At 48.2% G+C, this 16,964-nt stretch overlaps 1 protein-coding gene across 7 annotated transcripts in view; it reads right to left on the reverse strand.

The window, feature by feature from the left end:
- The window catches only part of CC2D2A (coiled-coil and C2 domain containing 2A), a 121,071-nt gene that overhangs the window by 51,409 nt on the left and 52,698 nt on the right, over positions 1-16,964 (reverse strand). For all 7 annotated transcript variants that reach the window (XM_066280078.1, XM_066280076.1, XM_066280077.1 and 4 more), the window contains 4 exons: positions 8,624-8,780; positions 5,490-5,640; positions 2,702-2,840; positions 493-696 (listed from right to left, as the gene is read on the reverse strand). In XM_066280078.1, coding sequence (XP_066136175.1) covers positions 493-696; positions 2,702-2,840; positions 5,490-5,640; positions 8,624-8,780 — 651 coding nt within the window. The remainder of the gene's footprint in view (positions 1-492; positions 697-2,701; positions 2,841-5,489; positions 5,641-8,623; positions 8,781-16,964) is intronic.

Genomic DNA, 16,964 nt, shown 5'->3' on the forward strand with positions numbered 1-16,964 from the left:
GGGGGGAGAGGGAGAGGGAAAGGGGGAGGGGGAGGAGCACAAAGAAAACTAGATAGAAGGTGACAGAGGACAATCTGACTTTGGGTGATGGGTATGCAACATAATTGAATGACAAGATAACCTGGAGTTGTTATCTTTGAATATATGTATCCTGATTTATTGATGTCGCCCCATTAAAAAATAAAATTATTAAAAAAAAATAAAAAATAAAATGGCACTGAACGCCTAAGGTGGCATAACTTGCCATAGTAACAATTAAAATATTTCTCAACCCTATAATTCTGTTTTTTTTAAAATGTCATTCACTGCATTGAGATAAGAGATTATTTAAACACTGACATCAAGAAAAATAATGGAAAGGTTATATAAAATGCTGTCAAAGAGAGACCAGTATTGCTACTGAAAACATAGCAATGACAACAAGCTACGCAGAAGGATGCTTATGGAGCCGCACAGCGCTATTCTCGTAACTCCTCTGCATCCGTTTCTCACCTGGAACACCTTTTCCATAATTTCTCGGTCATACGCCGGAATGGGCTTATAATTCCGGAATTCCGGCACCTCCTGGCTTCTGAGACACAGGAGCCTGAACCGTTTGGATCGGTTTAATTCCTCATCTGAAACGAAGTTAAATTCCTGCTGCAGCTGTTCTAGTCGAAAGAAATCAGGGACATAGGACTCACCGCTGGTAGCAACCTGTGCAAAAACCCAGAAAATGCAAAACTCTAGACAACGGGCAGATTTCATCCGGAGAAGACTGGTGCTGCGCCTTTGGGAATGGGAGTTTAGATGTTTCAGATCGAGAGACTCAAAAAGTCCTGCGTTTCATTCAAAGACAAAGTACATTAACATGTAGTAGTAATAAGGAAGATGCTATTACATTCATTTAGGAGCAATAAAAGTGACCACAAGTCGTTTTCCCAAAGAAATAAAAATGAAAAGGTGTATTTTGGTATGCACACTGCCCTAATAGGTGTTATGAAAATATAGACTAAAAAGTGTGAGGTTTATATTCATGTATCATGAGGTGCCCACAGCAAATAAGACTACTCACAGGCACAGTATATCTGAAAGCTAATCATGTATTTTAAATATGTAGTTTTAAATTAAATTTATTGGGGTGACATTGGTGAATAACGCTGTGCAAGTTTCAAGTGTACGATTCCATAATATAAATACATCGTCTATGTATTGCGCTGTGAGCCCACCACCCACCATCTAGCCTTCCTCCATCACCATATGCAATAGTTGATCCTTTTTTACTTTCTTCACGTTTTAAATTTCCTTTACAATACAGCTTCTTACTACTCTAATGCACATACGTGGATAAAAGCGCCATGCCCTCCTGTCTGTGGGCAGCACCTCGTGGCCTTAATCGTTGGGGAAAGTGAACCCGAGACAGATCGGGCGCCAACCTCCAATGCCTCTGGACAGTGCCCTGGAGAAGATGGCTTCAGCACCAACCAGGGCTGGGCGGGTGTGGGCTGCGCTCTGCCCAGGTGTCTGCTGGTTCCTTTGCTGACACCAGCTGCACGGGACCTCCACCTGGGCAGAAGGCAGGCCAGGGAGCAGAGCATTGTGGGGGGGCGCGGCGGGGCTTTGTGAGAGGAAAGATGGTCCTGCTGTGAAGATCCCGGTTCATACGAAGGGACCTGTCGGGAAGGGACCTGACAGGACGGGGGTCCTGTCCTTCTGTGGCAAGGCAGAGGGTTAGACAGGGAACAGGGCGGAGACACGTGTACTGTACCACTTCTGATGGGAAGATGGTAATCAAATCGGGATTTGAAAACTGTACATGGAATAGACATTACCCTTTAAGTAATATGATCTGTTCTTTCTAACATTTCTCTTAGCCGCACCAAAAACTACCCTGTTGCAAGGAGAGTTTATAAAGGCAGAGGTCAGAGCTTGCTTGGGGACTGATGTGGCTGCTGGTGAACTTGTGCTCATAACCCTGATCGCAGGGCGTGCTGCTGTGCTCACTCTCTGGGTCATCTACTTGGTTATGACGCTTTTGTAGAAATTATGATCTCGGGAATAAAAACATTGGTATTTGATACCAAGAAAAATCATTTGCCGACTAATGACCCATTTGACTTATAAATTCACTGAATGTTATGATAGATACAAGCAAGTTATCTCATAAAGACTTAAATGACACCTAAATCATAATCAAATTAATCATCAAACAAAACTACAAACAAACCACCATTTCTTAAAACGGCCCATCAATCGGTCAGGCTGTGATGGAAAGGGCACGTACTCTGAAATCAGAGGAACTTGGATCGGAGTCCTTACAAGCTGGGTGACCTTGAGCAAGTAACTCTGAGTGTCTCAGCTCAGTTTCCTCTTCTCTACAGAAGGGGAAAAGCAAGCCTTTCTCAGGGGCGTTCCAGAGGTGCGAGGTAAGTAACAACCACGGCCGCTATTTATTCAGGGCGCACCGCAGCCGTGTGGACACGCAGCGGCTTCCCTGTCCGACAGCACCGTGAGGGCATCTCGGGGCTAAGAGGCGTGAGTGCCGTGTTGGGCACACGGCCAGGTTGGTGCAGCGCTGGCAGGCAGGCCTGCCCTTCACTCACGGACGCGCTCGTGTACGGAACCCTGCGTGAAAGGCACTGTGTGTGGCAGGCCGCGCCCTCTCTCCTATTCTCACCCCCAGTCAACAGCAGCGCATGCGCACGGTCCTCCCGCCACATACCGAGATGAGCTGCATCAGGGGGGCGTTGTTGGGGTCGTTCGGGTCGAGCCTGGACTCCGCTGCCCACTTGGCTAACATTTTCATGTCCGTCAGTCCTGAGGTGCCAATAGATGAGATGGCATCGGCTCTTTTCAGAGCGCTGGGGAAAAAGAAAGAGTTCATTCCAGGAGACGAGCCTCGTGAGCTCTAGATGGGCGGGTGGCAGCCGGCTGGGGACATGGAACCAGGAGACGAGCCTGACCCCAGCGCAGTTTGCACGGGCCCGCACCATCCCAGGGCCGTGTTGTTGAAGGGAGCCGCTATTCTCCATGGCAGAAGACCTGACATCGAGGATGGACTTCTGCCCTTGTTCTTCACCCAAAGATTGCTATGTCTGCACGATGGGGGGAAATATGTGCAAATCACACAGAGAAGAAACTCATACAACTCAAATAGCCAAAAAAAAAACAACAACTAATAATTAAAAAAATGGAAAAAGGAATTAAATAGACATTTTTCTAAAGAAGATATTCGAATGGCTGACAGGTACATGAAAAAGTACTCCATGCCACTAATTATCAGGGAAATGCAAGTCCAAAAGCACAACGAGATATCCCCTCACACCTGTCAGGATGACTGTTACCAGGAAGAGAAGAGAGAATGAGTGTTGCCAAGAATGTGGAGGACACCTGACCAGGCGGTGGCGCAGTGGATAGAGCATCGGGCTGGAATGCAGAGGACCCAGGTTCGAGACCTCTAGGTCGCCAGCTTGAGCGCAGGCTCATCTGGTTTGAGCAAAGCTCACCAGCTTGGACCCAAGGTCGCTGGCTCCAACAAGGGGTTACTCGGTCTGCTGAAGGCGCACGGTCAAGGCACATATGAGAAAGCAATCAATGAACAACTAAGGTGTTGCAAAAAAAACAACTAATGATTGAAGAATGTGGAGGAAAGGGAGCCCTCCTGCTCTGCTGCAGGGAACATGAACTGGCGCAGCCTCTGTGGGAAACAGTGTGCAGACTCCTCAAGAAACTAATAGCAGAACCCCCGTGTGATCCAACCACTTTGCTTCTGGGTACATATCCGAAGAAACGAAATCACAATCCCAAAGAGGTGTCTGCACTGTGCTGTCATTGCAGTTTTATGTACAATAGCCAGTGTGTGGAATTGATCTAAGTGTCTACTAACAGGTGAACGGGTAAAGAAAATGTGGATAGATACATACAAAGAGTGCTATTCAGCCATAAAAAAGGGAATCCTGCTATTTGCGACAACCATGGATGAAGCTTGAGGGCATTATGCTAAGTAAAATAAGTCGGAGCAAGACAAATACTGTATGATCTCATTTATATGCGGAATATTAAAACACACACACACAAATTTATAGAAACAGAGAACGAACTGGTGGTTTCCAGAGACAGGGGGTGGGTGAAGGTGGTCAAAATGTTATCAATTTCCAGCTAGAAGTAAGTCCTGGGGACCAGGTATCGCATGGTGACTACAGTTAACAATACTGTGCATCACACGAGAAACACCTGTAACTGTGTGTGGTGATGGCCGTCCAAATCGTTACATTACACACCTCAGACTTATACCAGGTTACACGTCAATTATATCTCAATCAGAGTGGGACAATAAGAGAAGCGCCAACGGAAGGAGTGGAAACCTGACTGTTCCTACAACTGCCCAGGGCATGGAAGTGTCCCCGAGTCCCTGGATCCAGGCCAGTGAAAAAGGAGCCCCTGAGTCTGGTGCAGGGTGCCTGGAGGCTCATATTCAGGCAATTGGGGGACCACGTGTAGCTGAGACCGAGAGAGAGGGGCGTAGAGAGGGGGGATATGCAACTGACATAAGCACCGACTGTGGACGCAGCGGAATTCGGGGAGGCGGGCGGTCAGCACAGTTGAGCTGGGTTGTTAACCATGCTGCGTTTCTCGTCAGCGCTCCTGAGCTGGAGCTGTATTCCCCAGGAAGCTCCCTAGAGTGAAACTCACGGAGATAAATGCAAGAGGCTTCCCCTCAAAGGCACAAACAAGCCTCCCCGGAAGGGCTGCCAGTCCCCCGAGGAGAATGGGCCAAGCCACGTCCTTCCCTTGCCGTGCTGGTCACACGGACACCGGCTTGCATCGGGGCTCAGCGGCACGCGGGGGACACAGCAAGCCTGCTCGATTTGTCTGCGTGTAGAGAGTAAAAGTCTGTGACGGCGAAAGTGTCTTTCTGATGGTCAGAATCTGTCCTTTTACTTTATAGACGGGGCAGCTGAGGCCTAGGGTGGTGAAGGGATCAACTCAAGACAAATCTATTGGAGAATAACTGAGGGAAGACTCGAACCCAGGCCACTGGGCTCCTACAAGCCAGGCTGCCTGCACAGGCCTCACCCAGAGAGAGGGGGCCCACCAGGGGTCTCCTTCTTCTGTTCTGCATAGAAAGCTAAGAATCTAGTAGTCAAGGACGGGGCCTGAGCACAGGCACCTTCATCTAACCAGAAGGCCCGACACCTGTCATCAGCAATGACCCTTCACAGTGTGGGCTGCTGCTCCCCCATCTGGAAAATCGGGAGAACACCCCACAGAGCCTTTGTGAAGATTAAGTAAGAGGACGTGCTTTTCGCTGTTTCTGATAAACACCATGTATTTGTTAGGCCATTTATATTTTAATGTTTTACCTTAAGAGCAATAAAACCCCTGAAAATAATGGCACAAGAGAACAACAACAACAACAAAATGAATGTGATTTGCAAGCTTTTGTCCCCACTGGGCATACTAATGCTAATGCTGACAGGGTCCATTCGTTTATTTTAGCCGCACGTTACCTCCTCCGACATCCGATGTTCAGCTGGGACAATGGAGGAACTAAAGGAATCCCGTTTTCTCCAACGGCCCATGCCACACTGTGGGACACTTTCCCCGAGGTCATCAGAATCAGTTGATTACTTCCATCAGCTTCAAATGAGAAGGGCACGCCTAGGAAGACAGCAGATCAAACAGGATGTTGTTTAGAAAGAGGGAGAAAGTCCAGTCCTGGTAGGAAAGCGACAGTAGACAATGGAACGCGTGGGTGGGGGCGGCGGGGCTGGGACACGTCATTCGGCGTCACTGAGCTACTTCAGGCGACTCTGCCTCTGACAACAGGGTGAAGACATGACAATGAAGGATGCACTCCGGAGCGGGACCAGCTGGTTCTGACACTTAACAGCTGTGTGACTGTCGATAAATTACTTAACTTCCCTGAGCCTTAGTTTCTCAATGTATAAAATAAGGATAATAAGCCCTGGCCGGTTGGCTCAGCGGTAGAGCGTTGGCCTGGCGTGCGGGGAACCCAGGTTCGATTCCCGGCCAGGGCACATAGGAGAGGCGCCCATTTGCTTCTCCACCCACCCTCCTTCCTCTCTGTCTCTCTCTTCCCCTCCTGCAGCCAAGGCTCCATTGGAGCAAAGATGGCCCAGGCGCTGGGGTTGGCTCCTTGGCCTCTGCCCCAGGCTCTAGAGTGGCTCTGGTCGTGGCAGAGTGACACCCCGGAGGGGCAGAGCATTGCCCCCTGGTGGGCAGAGCGTCGCCCCTGGTGGGCGTGCCAGGTGGATCCCGGTCGGGCCATGCGGGAGTCTGTCCGACTGTCTTTCCCTGTTTCCAGCTTCAGAAAAATACAACAAACAAACAAACAAACAAAAAAACCCTTAAAAAATAAGGATAATAATAGTATCTCTTTCAAAGTATTATTGGGAAGACATTCATTTATTCATTCACTTAATAGATACTTACCGGAGCTCCTACCTGGTGCCAGGCGCTATGCCAGGCTCTGAGGACAGCAGTGAAGAAACCAAACTGATAAGAATCCCTGATATCATGGAGTTGATACTCGAGTAGGAAAGACAGGCAGTAAATAAGATGGATATGTGAAGTGTGATGTGTAGTATGTTAGAGAGTGTTAAATACAGAAGAGGAACATAAATTAGGGAAGGTATATAGAAAGTATGTGTTTTGGGGGGTGAGGAGGGGTTGAACTTTCAGATGGGGTGGCCAGGGGAGGCTCTGTGACAGGCCGGAAGCCAGTGCGCAAGTGAGACATGTAGACATCTGGGGAGAGAGCCTCTGTTGGCAGAAGGGCCAGGTGTAAGAGCCTTGAGGAGGGAGTGTGTCCAGAGTGAAGGGTGGCGGGCTCAGCGGGGTAATGCTGGCAAGGCCCTTGGTGCCTGGCACACAGACCACTCAGCAAGTGTCAGCTACTGCCGAGCCAGGCGCCAACAGTAACTCCTCCCTGATCCGGCCCCACTGAATGGACATGAATGACAGAACATCTCTGGGCAGTGTGTTTAATCAGCTAAAGGAGGAAACGATTTTCAAGCACTAACTATAGAACTTCACACTCCGGATTTCCAGTTGATATTATTAACACAAAACAATACCACTGTCCCACCTGTAATAGCATCTTTGTGGTTGTCAAAGATTTTTTTTTCCCTACCTATTGAATATCCCATCTGGATCTTCAAACTAACCCTATAGGGCTCGAAAGGTGGTAGCGGTAGATCAGTGTAATGAATGAGGAAGATGATACTCAAAGAGGTTATATGACTCTGAGGGTTACACAGCTGGTCAGTGTCAGAGCCGGAACTAAAGCCTAGGTCTTCAGATCTTCAGACTGGTGATGAAATCTGGGCCTCAAGGAATTCCTGCAGCTCTCCAGATAAGACCTCACAATAAAAAAAAAATCACCAGGCCCTGGCCGGTTGGCTCAGCAGTAGAGCGTCAGCCTGGCGTGTGGGGGACCCGGGTTCGATTCCCAGCCAGGGCACATAGGAGAAGCGCCCATTTGCTTCTCCACCCCCCCCTCCTTCCTCTCTGTCTCTCTCTTCCCCTCCCGCAGCCAAGGCTCCATTGGAGCAAAGATGGCCCAGGCGCTGGGGATGGCTCCTTGGCCTCTGCCCCAGGCACTAGAGTGGCTCTGGTCGCGGCAGAGCGACGCCCCGGAGGGGCAGAGCATCGCCCCCTGGTGGGCAGAGCATCGCCTGTGGTGGGCGTGCCGGGTGGATCCCAGTCGGGCGCATGCAGGAGTCTGTCTGACTGTCTCTCCCCGTTTCCAGCTTCAGAAAAAATACAAAAAAAAAAAAAAAAAATCACCAGAAGCACAAAGAAACAAGCCATCACCAATAAACGGCAAACAGAGTCAGACCAACAAGCAGATAAGTATTAGAATGATCAGGTACAAAAATGTTTAAAAACATAAAGTATAGAATCAATAAAAACTCATTGGAAAAAAACTAACTAGAAGAGCTAGAGATGAAAACAATACAAAAATTGAGAAATACAAAGATGAATTGCATTGATTATGTGTGGCCAAAGAGTGAATTCATGGCTTGGAAGACAGATATAAAGAAATTACACAGCGTGCAGCAGGGAAAGAAAATGGTATCAGGGGAAGAAAGATAGTGGAAAGAGTGAGATGAGCCATCATTTATCTAACCAGAGTTATAGAAGAAGATGCAAGAGGTCTTAATTTAGTTTCCCTATAATCCTTTTCTCTCTCTCTCTTCCTGTCTCTCTCTCTCCCTTCCTGCCTCTCTCTCTCTCAAAAGATAATCTACCTATTATATATAATTGTTTATTTCAAACTTTTCAGCTTTAAAATAACACCATGATGTACTTTTTATGTGCACAAAACTTTGTCCTTATTTCAAATTACTTTCTTAGGAAAGATTCCTAGAGGTAGAATTAGGGCATTAAAGGCATTCTAATGGACTTACTGTCGGACTACTTTATACTTGCAGAGTTATATGAATTTGCCAGTAGTATATAAAAAATAACTTTGAAAAAAATTATGCACCATTAAGATTTCCGTTTGAATTTCTGACAGCTATTTTAGAATTATCTGGTTGATTGAGAAGTGAAAAAAAAAAAAAGGTACAAATCTGACAGTGAAACTGAACCACTGAGGATGGTCAGTTGTCCATACCACTTCCGACTCCCTCGTGGTCCAGGGTCACATGCTGGTTACTGCTGAACTCCACTTCTTCCATGGGAGCCCTTCCGGTGACAACAGTAGTTTCAGGAATAGGCAGAAACACCTCTGCTAGCAAGGTGGTACCACTGTATCCAACAGTTTCAAACACCTGAAATGGAGAAAGAGAAACAGCCACATAAAAACGGCTATAGAGCACCGACTGAATGGGAAAGATATTAGCAATGTTAGATCCTGTAAGGGGTTGATAGCCAAAATACTATGTAAGAAAGTCATACAACTTAACACCACCACCACCAACAACAACAAAAACCCACCAACAATTCAATTAAAAAAATGGGCAGAGGACCTGGATAGACACTTTTCCAAAGAGGACATACAGGTGGCCAACAGACATGAAAAGGTACTCAACATCACTAATTATTGGAGAAATGCAAAGTAAAACCACAGTGAAATGTCACCTCACACCTGTCAGATGGGCTATCATCCAGCGCCGACGAGGACGTGGACAGAGGGGAACCCTCCTGCACTGCTGATGGGAATGTAAGTGCAGCCACTGTGGAGGACAGCGTGGCGATTCCTCAAAAAATTACAAACAGAGCTGCCATCTGATCCAGTAATTCCCCTCCTGAATATTTACCCGGACAAAAAAAAACACTCATTCAAAAGGACAGATGCACCCCTATGTTCACGGCAGGGTTACTAATAGTAGCCAAGGTAGGGAAGCAACCTAGATGTTCATCCACAGGTGAACTGACAAAGAAGATGCAGCACACACATGCAACGGAGTATTATTATTCAATTAAAAAAACCCCCACAACATGAAATAGTCTCATTTGCAATGACATGGATGAATCTAGAGGGTATGGTGCTAAGTGAAAAAGGTCAGAGAAAGTCAAATACCGTGAGATTTCATTTCCATGTTAATCTTAAAAAAATAAAATAAATGACCAAACAAAGCAAAGCAGAAACAGACGCACAGACAAAGAGAGCTAACTGATGGGGAAGGGGGTGAGGGGAGGGGAGCAAAAAATAAAGTAAGATAAAATGAAGAGAGTGAAAAAAAAAGAACCATAGGCTCGCACAAGATCTCTACCATCTAAAGATGAGAAGAGTGTGGAGGTAAACAGTGACCGTGGCAGCAGGAGCAGAGGTGAGCGCAGGGAGGAAAAGCTCTCGGGTTATAACAGTTCACTCAGCCATCATTACAACCCCTGAGAGGTCATTTCGGTATAGTAGCAGAAAGCCAGTCTCTTACGGAAAGTCTCAAACGCAGGTGATCCTAAAAGGATAACACACTGCCTGACCAGGTGGTGGCACAGCGGATAGAGCATTGGACTGGGATGCTGAGGACCCAGGTTCGAGACCCCCGAGGTTGCCAGCTTGAGCACGGGCTTATCTGGTTTGAGCAAAGCTCACCGGCTTGAGCCCAAGGTCGCTGGCTCGAGCAAGGGGTTACTCAGTCTGCTGTAGCCCCCCGGTCAAGGCACATATGAGAAGGCAATCAATAAACAACTAAGGAGCTGCAACAAAGAATTGATGCTTCTCGTCTCTCTCCCTTCCTGTCTGTCTGTCCCTATTTGACTCTCTCTGTCACACACAAAAAAGGGATAACACCGTGAGCCCGTCACCCAGCCTCACTACCATGTGCATGTGGCCCTTCTACTGTCACCACACTCCCAACCATCCCCTTCTCTACCAGTATTTTGATCTCATCTGTCATTTCATCTGTAAATGCTTCAATATGTATCATTCAAGATAAGGATATAAAAAAGTGTAATTACTATATCGCTGTCACGGTAATCCCTCAGGAAGTTTTAAATTTCCCTCAGAGTCTCAAGAAATGATTGCACCACTCTGTTTGAGTCAGGATCCAAATGGATTCTGTATATTACAACTGATTGAAAGGTCCCTTAAACCTCTATTAACTTATAGATGACCCCCTCCTTTCTTTTCACACTTTTTAAACTTTTTTGTATTTTTCCTCTCTCTCTACATTTTTATTGGTTCAGAACTCTAATGGAAAAAGGAGTTCCATTTATTGCATCTAACATCTACTTTGCCGTCCTATTTCCCACAGAGCTTTGCAAGCGCGTTTGCTCAATACCACACCTGCTGGACCGGACGAGCTCCCGGCGGTAGCAGCGTAGTGAGGTGGACAAGAGAGCCCGTTCCGCGGTCCGGACCCCGGCTCTGCTGCTTTCCGGCTGTGTGGCCTCAGCGAGTTAACTTACCTTCTCCACATTGCAGTGTACCCGGGACACTAATACAGCTGCGGGGGACTGTGTGTGGTGAAGAGTCAAGGAGTTCAGATATATAAAAATATTGGAATCGCCCAGAAACTATTACCTTATATTAAATATTATTAAATACCAACACAGCTCCATACATAGTGATGCCTAACCTTGTTTTCTGGGGCTCTTTCCTCAGCAATTAGTTCTCAGAGTGCAGAGATGGGTCAGATTTTAGACTTTGCCCTTCTTTACCATTATACCCAATTCATATGGTGAAACGAGCCCGAAATTTAGAGTCAAACAGAACAGGGTGTGCATTCTGCTTTGCCATGGACTTGCATTGTGTTCAGTCACTCAGTATCTCAGAAGCTCGATTTTCCCAGCCTTAAAACTGGGAGAATAAAAGGCCCCCGGGGTTTTCTGCAGGCTAACATGAGATGGCACATGCGTTATTCCCTAAAGGACTGCCCATTTTCCCAGGTCCCTGTCTGCTCCCGCTCAGACGACTACACTGTCTCCACCCTGCCCTGCACGATCCTTTTTCTTACACAGCACTGCCCGTCCCCCTGCTCTGGGCCACTGGGGTCCTCTGCTCTGCACACTCGGGGGGCCCCCTGGCTGCTCTGCACACTCGGGGGCTCCCTGGCTGCTCCTCCGCTTGGCTCCTAGGGACGGCTCTCGGCCATGTGACTCTTCTAATTAAGTGCATAGATAAGATGTGCGTGAAGAACACGTGTCCCGGCTTCATGTCCCCGGAGGACCGACGACAACCACAACAGTGGCCCGGCCAGCGTTCACGAGGACCCTTCCCCAAACAGGACTGGCTTCCTCAGCCCAGCGGTGCAGTCCTGCCTTTGGGCCAGAGAAGTCAGGGGAGGAAACTCGGTCAGGACACTCTCCCTCCCTCCGCCCGCCCAGACGACGGCAGGAGTATGGAAGCTCCACAGGATGGATGCACACAGGAAAACCGCCATGCTGACAGCCTGGAGAGCCACCCCCACCCCCCCCCGCGACACGCCCCAGCTGCTCCACGTGGGGCGTTACTGACGTCAGCGATAAGGAAGTGCAGGTAATCATCACATGCCTCTTTATTTCTCAATTCAACCTTCTTTTTTTGTAAAAAGCCAACCATTCATTTTGGAAAGACCTCAGAAGTTGAGATTTCAAGACCTTTCTGGAAGGTCCCACTGCAACTCCCCTGCCTGCTGAAGTCCAATCTCACCCTTCCCTTGGGGCCAACATTGACTCTCCTTCCTCCTTTTCACTCTCTCTGTCCAGCTGCCTCAAGTCCTGTCCAGCCCTCCCTCCCAGGCTGCGATCCTGCTCTACTCGTGCCCTCCCCCGACTTCCGCCGCCAGGCCTGACCCACGCCCTCACTCCTGGCGCTTCATGCTGGATGCATCTCCCGCTCTGAAGGACTGATGGACACGGCACTGTTCCCTGCAGCCTGGCCAGGACGCGCTGAGCCTCATGGTTCGGAACACGGAATAAATCAGTCAGTGCCGTCCACACTGTTCCCTTCCAGGGTCCTGCATGTTCACACACAGCTGAGTGTTACATGTCTGTAGTTCCCTCTCTCGCCTCTTAGCTGGAGTTTAAGGTCCGGAGACAGGGCCGAGTGCTTCCCTTTCGACAGTGGCTTCCAATTCTGCACCCCCACCGCACCCCACAACGCCTGGCTCAGTGTCGGACACTCAGCTGGCTCTTACACACCAACAGCATTGCCTGCTGACTCCTCAGTTGATGCATTATAGTTTTGAGAACCTTGGAACTTTTTCTGGAATAAGTACGCTCTAGAGTTAGGAATTTGATAGCACTGGCGTAAACAGATGCATTTAAGGTAAATTTTTTTTTACCCTCCTAAAGTTGCCAGTAATTCTTGAACCTTCCCTAATTCAAAACTTGCAATTATATGGAAAATTGTCACATGGTATAGTACTGTTCTGAAGAGTTGAAATATAATATCCCTTAAACTAATGTCATCTGTAACTGAGTCTCAGTCATAGAAATTATACCATGAGCCACAAAAATAACATAGGTTATGATCAGTTACTAAATATTTATAGATAGCTTAAAAATTTAACCAAGACTACTTTCATTTGTAATTTAAAAAAGATGAGCCGATTCAGCTCTTTGGGTAGGGCTGAGCTAATTGCCTATGAATATATTCTTGGTATAATAAAATAAAGTTTTGCTTGTTTATTTTAAAAATTCATCTCATACTATTTTAGAGAATTACTCTTCCGCACTACGTTAAGAAATAATTTTGTTGTGACATCCACAGCAAGCTAATATTCAAGATAACAAACAGGAGATTGTATAGGAAGCTTCTCTTATAGTTTACAATATCTAGAAAATAAAATTCTGGACTAGTGGAAGGTGGAGGAGGTCTCTTCTTCCACAAGATTCAGAAGTGCTCAGAACGACTGCCCAGGTGGTCCGATTGGCAGAAGCCTGGCTAGGGCGCCTGCTGGGAGGGGAGGTGGTCTCTCCTGCCTTTTGTGCCCTGCCCAGCGGGATGTCCCCTTCCTACCTGCCATCCCATCTGCTGCTCTCTGTCACCTCACGCTAGCCGTCTATCTGGACTTCTCACGTTAATCTTGGTCTTCTCACGTCAGCTTTTCCTCTGCGGGGAGGAATGCGGAGGATACGTTATGGATGGTTCTCAAACCAGGGGGCAAATGCTGAACGACTGAGATCTTTGCTCTGCTGTGGAGGGGTACAGAAGAGACTGAGATCTTTGCTCTGTTGTGGAGGGGAACAGAGGAGACTGAGATCTTTGCTCTGTTGTGGAGGGGAACAGAGGAGACTGAGATCTTTGCTCTGCTGTGGAGGGGAACAGAAGAGACTGAGATCTTTGCTCTGCTGTGGAGGGAACAGAAGAGACTGAGATCTCTGCTCTGCTGTGGAGGGAAACAGAAGAGACTGAGATCTTTGCTCTGCTGTGGAGGGAAACAGAAGAGACTGAGATCTTTGCTCTGCTGTGGAGGGAACAGAAGAGACTGAGATCTTTGCTCTGCTGTGGAGGGAACAGAAGAGACTGAGATCTCTGCTCTGCTGTGGAGGGAACAGAAGAGACTGAGATCTCTGCTCTGCTGTGGAGGGGAACAGAAGAGACTGAGATCTCTGCTCTGCTGTGGAGGGAACAGAAGAGACTGAGATCTCTGCTCTGCTGTGGAGGGGAACAGAAGAGACTGAGATCTCTGCTCTGTTGTGGAGGGAAACAGAAGAGACTGAGATCTTTGCTCTGCTGTGGAGGGAACAGAAGAGACTGAGATCTTTGCTCTGCTGTGGAGGGAACAGAAGAGACTGAGATCTTTGCTCTGCTGTGGAGGGGTACAGAAGAGACTGAGATCTTTGCTCTGCTGTGGAGGGGTACAGAAGAGACTGAGATCTTTGCTCTGCTGTGGAGGGGAACAGAAGAGACTGAGATCTTTGCTCTGCTGTGGAGGGAACAGAAGAGACTGAGATCTTTGCTCTGCTGTGGAGGGAACAGAAGAGACTGAGATCTTTGCTCTGCTGTGGAGGGGAACAGGAGAGACTGAGATCTTTGCTCTGCTGTGGAGGGGAGCAGAAGAGACTGAGATCTTTGCTCTGCTGTGGAGGGGAACAGAAGAGACTCACACAGGGGCCCCCAGCGACCCCTCCTTACGGAGGGCAGGTGACAGCAAAACAGCACCTAGAGATTCTGTCGATTTACTTTCTCCATCAACTTTTATCCTTTATACGGACAATTCTCCCTGGGCCGTGTAAGTCGTACTTTAAACTGTAGGTTTCGGGGCCAGGGTAGCAGGATCCAGGGGTGAAGCGTGAATGCTTCGGGCTTCAGAACCAGCAGAGTGCAGCCCTCCTCCCAGGGGCTTTCAGATTTTACAGGTTCCAGAGCCCCTTATCATCCAAATAGAAGGCACTGCCCCAGGCTCACTGCAGACAATGCCTGGCCAAGAAAGGCTGGCTTTTTTTTTTTAAGTGGCCAAGAAAGGCTATTCGTTTATTTGTTTTAAGTGAGAGAAGGGAGACAGAGAGATAGACTCTCACATACACCCCTACAAGGATTCACCTGGGGGATCTGTCCATCTTGGGCATTGCTCGGCAATTGAGCTATTTTTAGCACCTGAGTAGAGGTTCCATGGAGCCATTGGTGCAGGAGAGGAGATAGATGGAGAGAAGAAGGAAGGGGAGGGATGGAGAAGCAGATGGTCACTTCTTCTGCATGCCCTGACCAGAATTGCACCTGGGACATCCACATGCCAGGCTAACACTCTACCATTGAGCTAACTGGCCAGGGCCCAAAAGGCTGCTCTTAATCAGGTGTTAATGGTTTAGAAAATACTAGATTTTCTAATTTCAACCCATCTGAAATGGGGTTGTGCACTTTGACCCAGGGTGTGTCCTAGTTTAAGTGGCTCAAATAATGGTGCTTCTCACAGAGATTGGCATGAGATGAAAGTTAGTCAGCAGGACCCAGAGCCCCTGAGCCAGGGCTGTGCTAAGAGGACAGAGGAGGGGAGCCCTCCGGGTGGTCCAGGCAGTTGGGCTCCGCAGGGACCCCAGGGGAGTTGGGATGGAGAGTCCAGGGGTCCTGACAACTGAGAGCAGAGGCGTTGGTACCGGTATGCCCAGGGCCACCTGCCCAGAAGTGGCCCAGCTCACCCTCCAGGAGACCTCACATGCTCACACCTCCAGGAGGGCTACAAGTAGAAAGTTATAAAGATTATTTTTCCACAAATGACATTCAGAAGGAGAATATTCAGGCTTCAGGAAAAACTCAGTTTTTCACCAAACCTCCCAGCTGAACCCCCTTCGTTCACCCAACAGACCCGCTCGCTGTCTCTTCTCACCCCCATTGTGAAGTTCCAGCTTAGCAGCAAATGTAGCTCTAGTTTTTCTCCAAGTACCAGAATACATAGGCCTTTTCTTAAAAATTAGATGAGGTTATAAGAAATTATGTGAGTGACTGGACTAAGCCAAGTTCTTTTTTTTTTTAATTGTGCAGATGTCAGTGCTGTGACCAGGACAGCGACAGACTTTGGCTTGAGTCTTGACGCTCGGTGCTTTGAAAATGAAGGTCACCAGCTTCCCTCACCGCCTCCAGGTTACACAGGAAAAACGTAGGACGGAATTGCCACCATCCCTGGGAAAGTCCCAAGGTGAAGCGGCTGACCTTGGGTGTCCAGTGCTGACCCCATCACGGTGCCCACCCCATTTCTGGGGACCTCTACTTCATCCTCAGCATGTGTTCCACGCTTCCTTCCCGTGGTCAAAGGAGTCCCTACCCCATCTTAGTGGTCTCAAGCTTCTTCTACCAGTTTTGGAAGGTTTTTAAATACTGAGCGGTCTAGGCAAGGGTAGGTATTCAAATGCTGAGCAACACCCATGGCCAGGGGCTAACCAATCAGAGATTTCAGCCACGTGTGGGAACAGGATCCCGGAGGCATCAGCCTTCTTCAGACAAGGCTGCAACGGGTCCATTTTGGAAAGGCCCGGGGGTCTTGGAAGTAAGTCTGTGTGGCCAGGGTGGCGGCTCTCGATCATGTGGTCTAGAGGTATTTCAATATTTTAATGAACACACAGCTGCAATGGTACCCCAAACTTACTGTTAACTATAATCAACAGGTTATCTGGAGCACTGTGTTGAGAAAGATTCTGGAGTCATATCCAGGCTCAGTGGGGATAAAGAGAACATGATTAAGGAGTCATTTCAGGCAAGGGTGGTGGGTGGTAATGAGGCCTTTCTGGATCAGGGGTGGATAACGATGAGTGATTCTGTGCGGGTGGCGGGTGGCAAACAGGCATGCGTGCTGCATGCTTGCAGCCCCAGCGAACAGCCCTGTTCGCGCCATAAAAGAGAATTCTGTCAGCGTGGCAAGAGAGGGTTCTCCACGGAAACAGCAAGTCTAAGACACTGCCGTGGGTTGAATAGTGTCCTCTAAAAATTGCTGTCCACCTGGAATGACAGAATGTGACCTTCGGAAATAGCGTCTTTACAGATGTGATTAGTCAAGGATCGAGATGAGCTCATATTAGATTAGGGTCTCCCCCAAGTCCAACAAGAGTATCTTTGTAAGAGGGAAAAAAGACACACGCAGACACAGAGAAGG

The sequence above is a fragment of the Saccopteryx bilineata genome, chromosome 5, assembly GCF_036850765.1.
Source record: "Saccopteryx bilineata isolate mSacBil1 chromosome 5, mSacBil1_pri_phased_curated, whole genome shotgun sequence".
NCBI classification, from domain to species: domain Eukaryota; kingdom Metazoa; phylum Chordata; class Mammalia; order Chiroptera; family Emballonuridae; genus Saccopteryx; species Saccopteryx bilineata.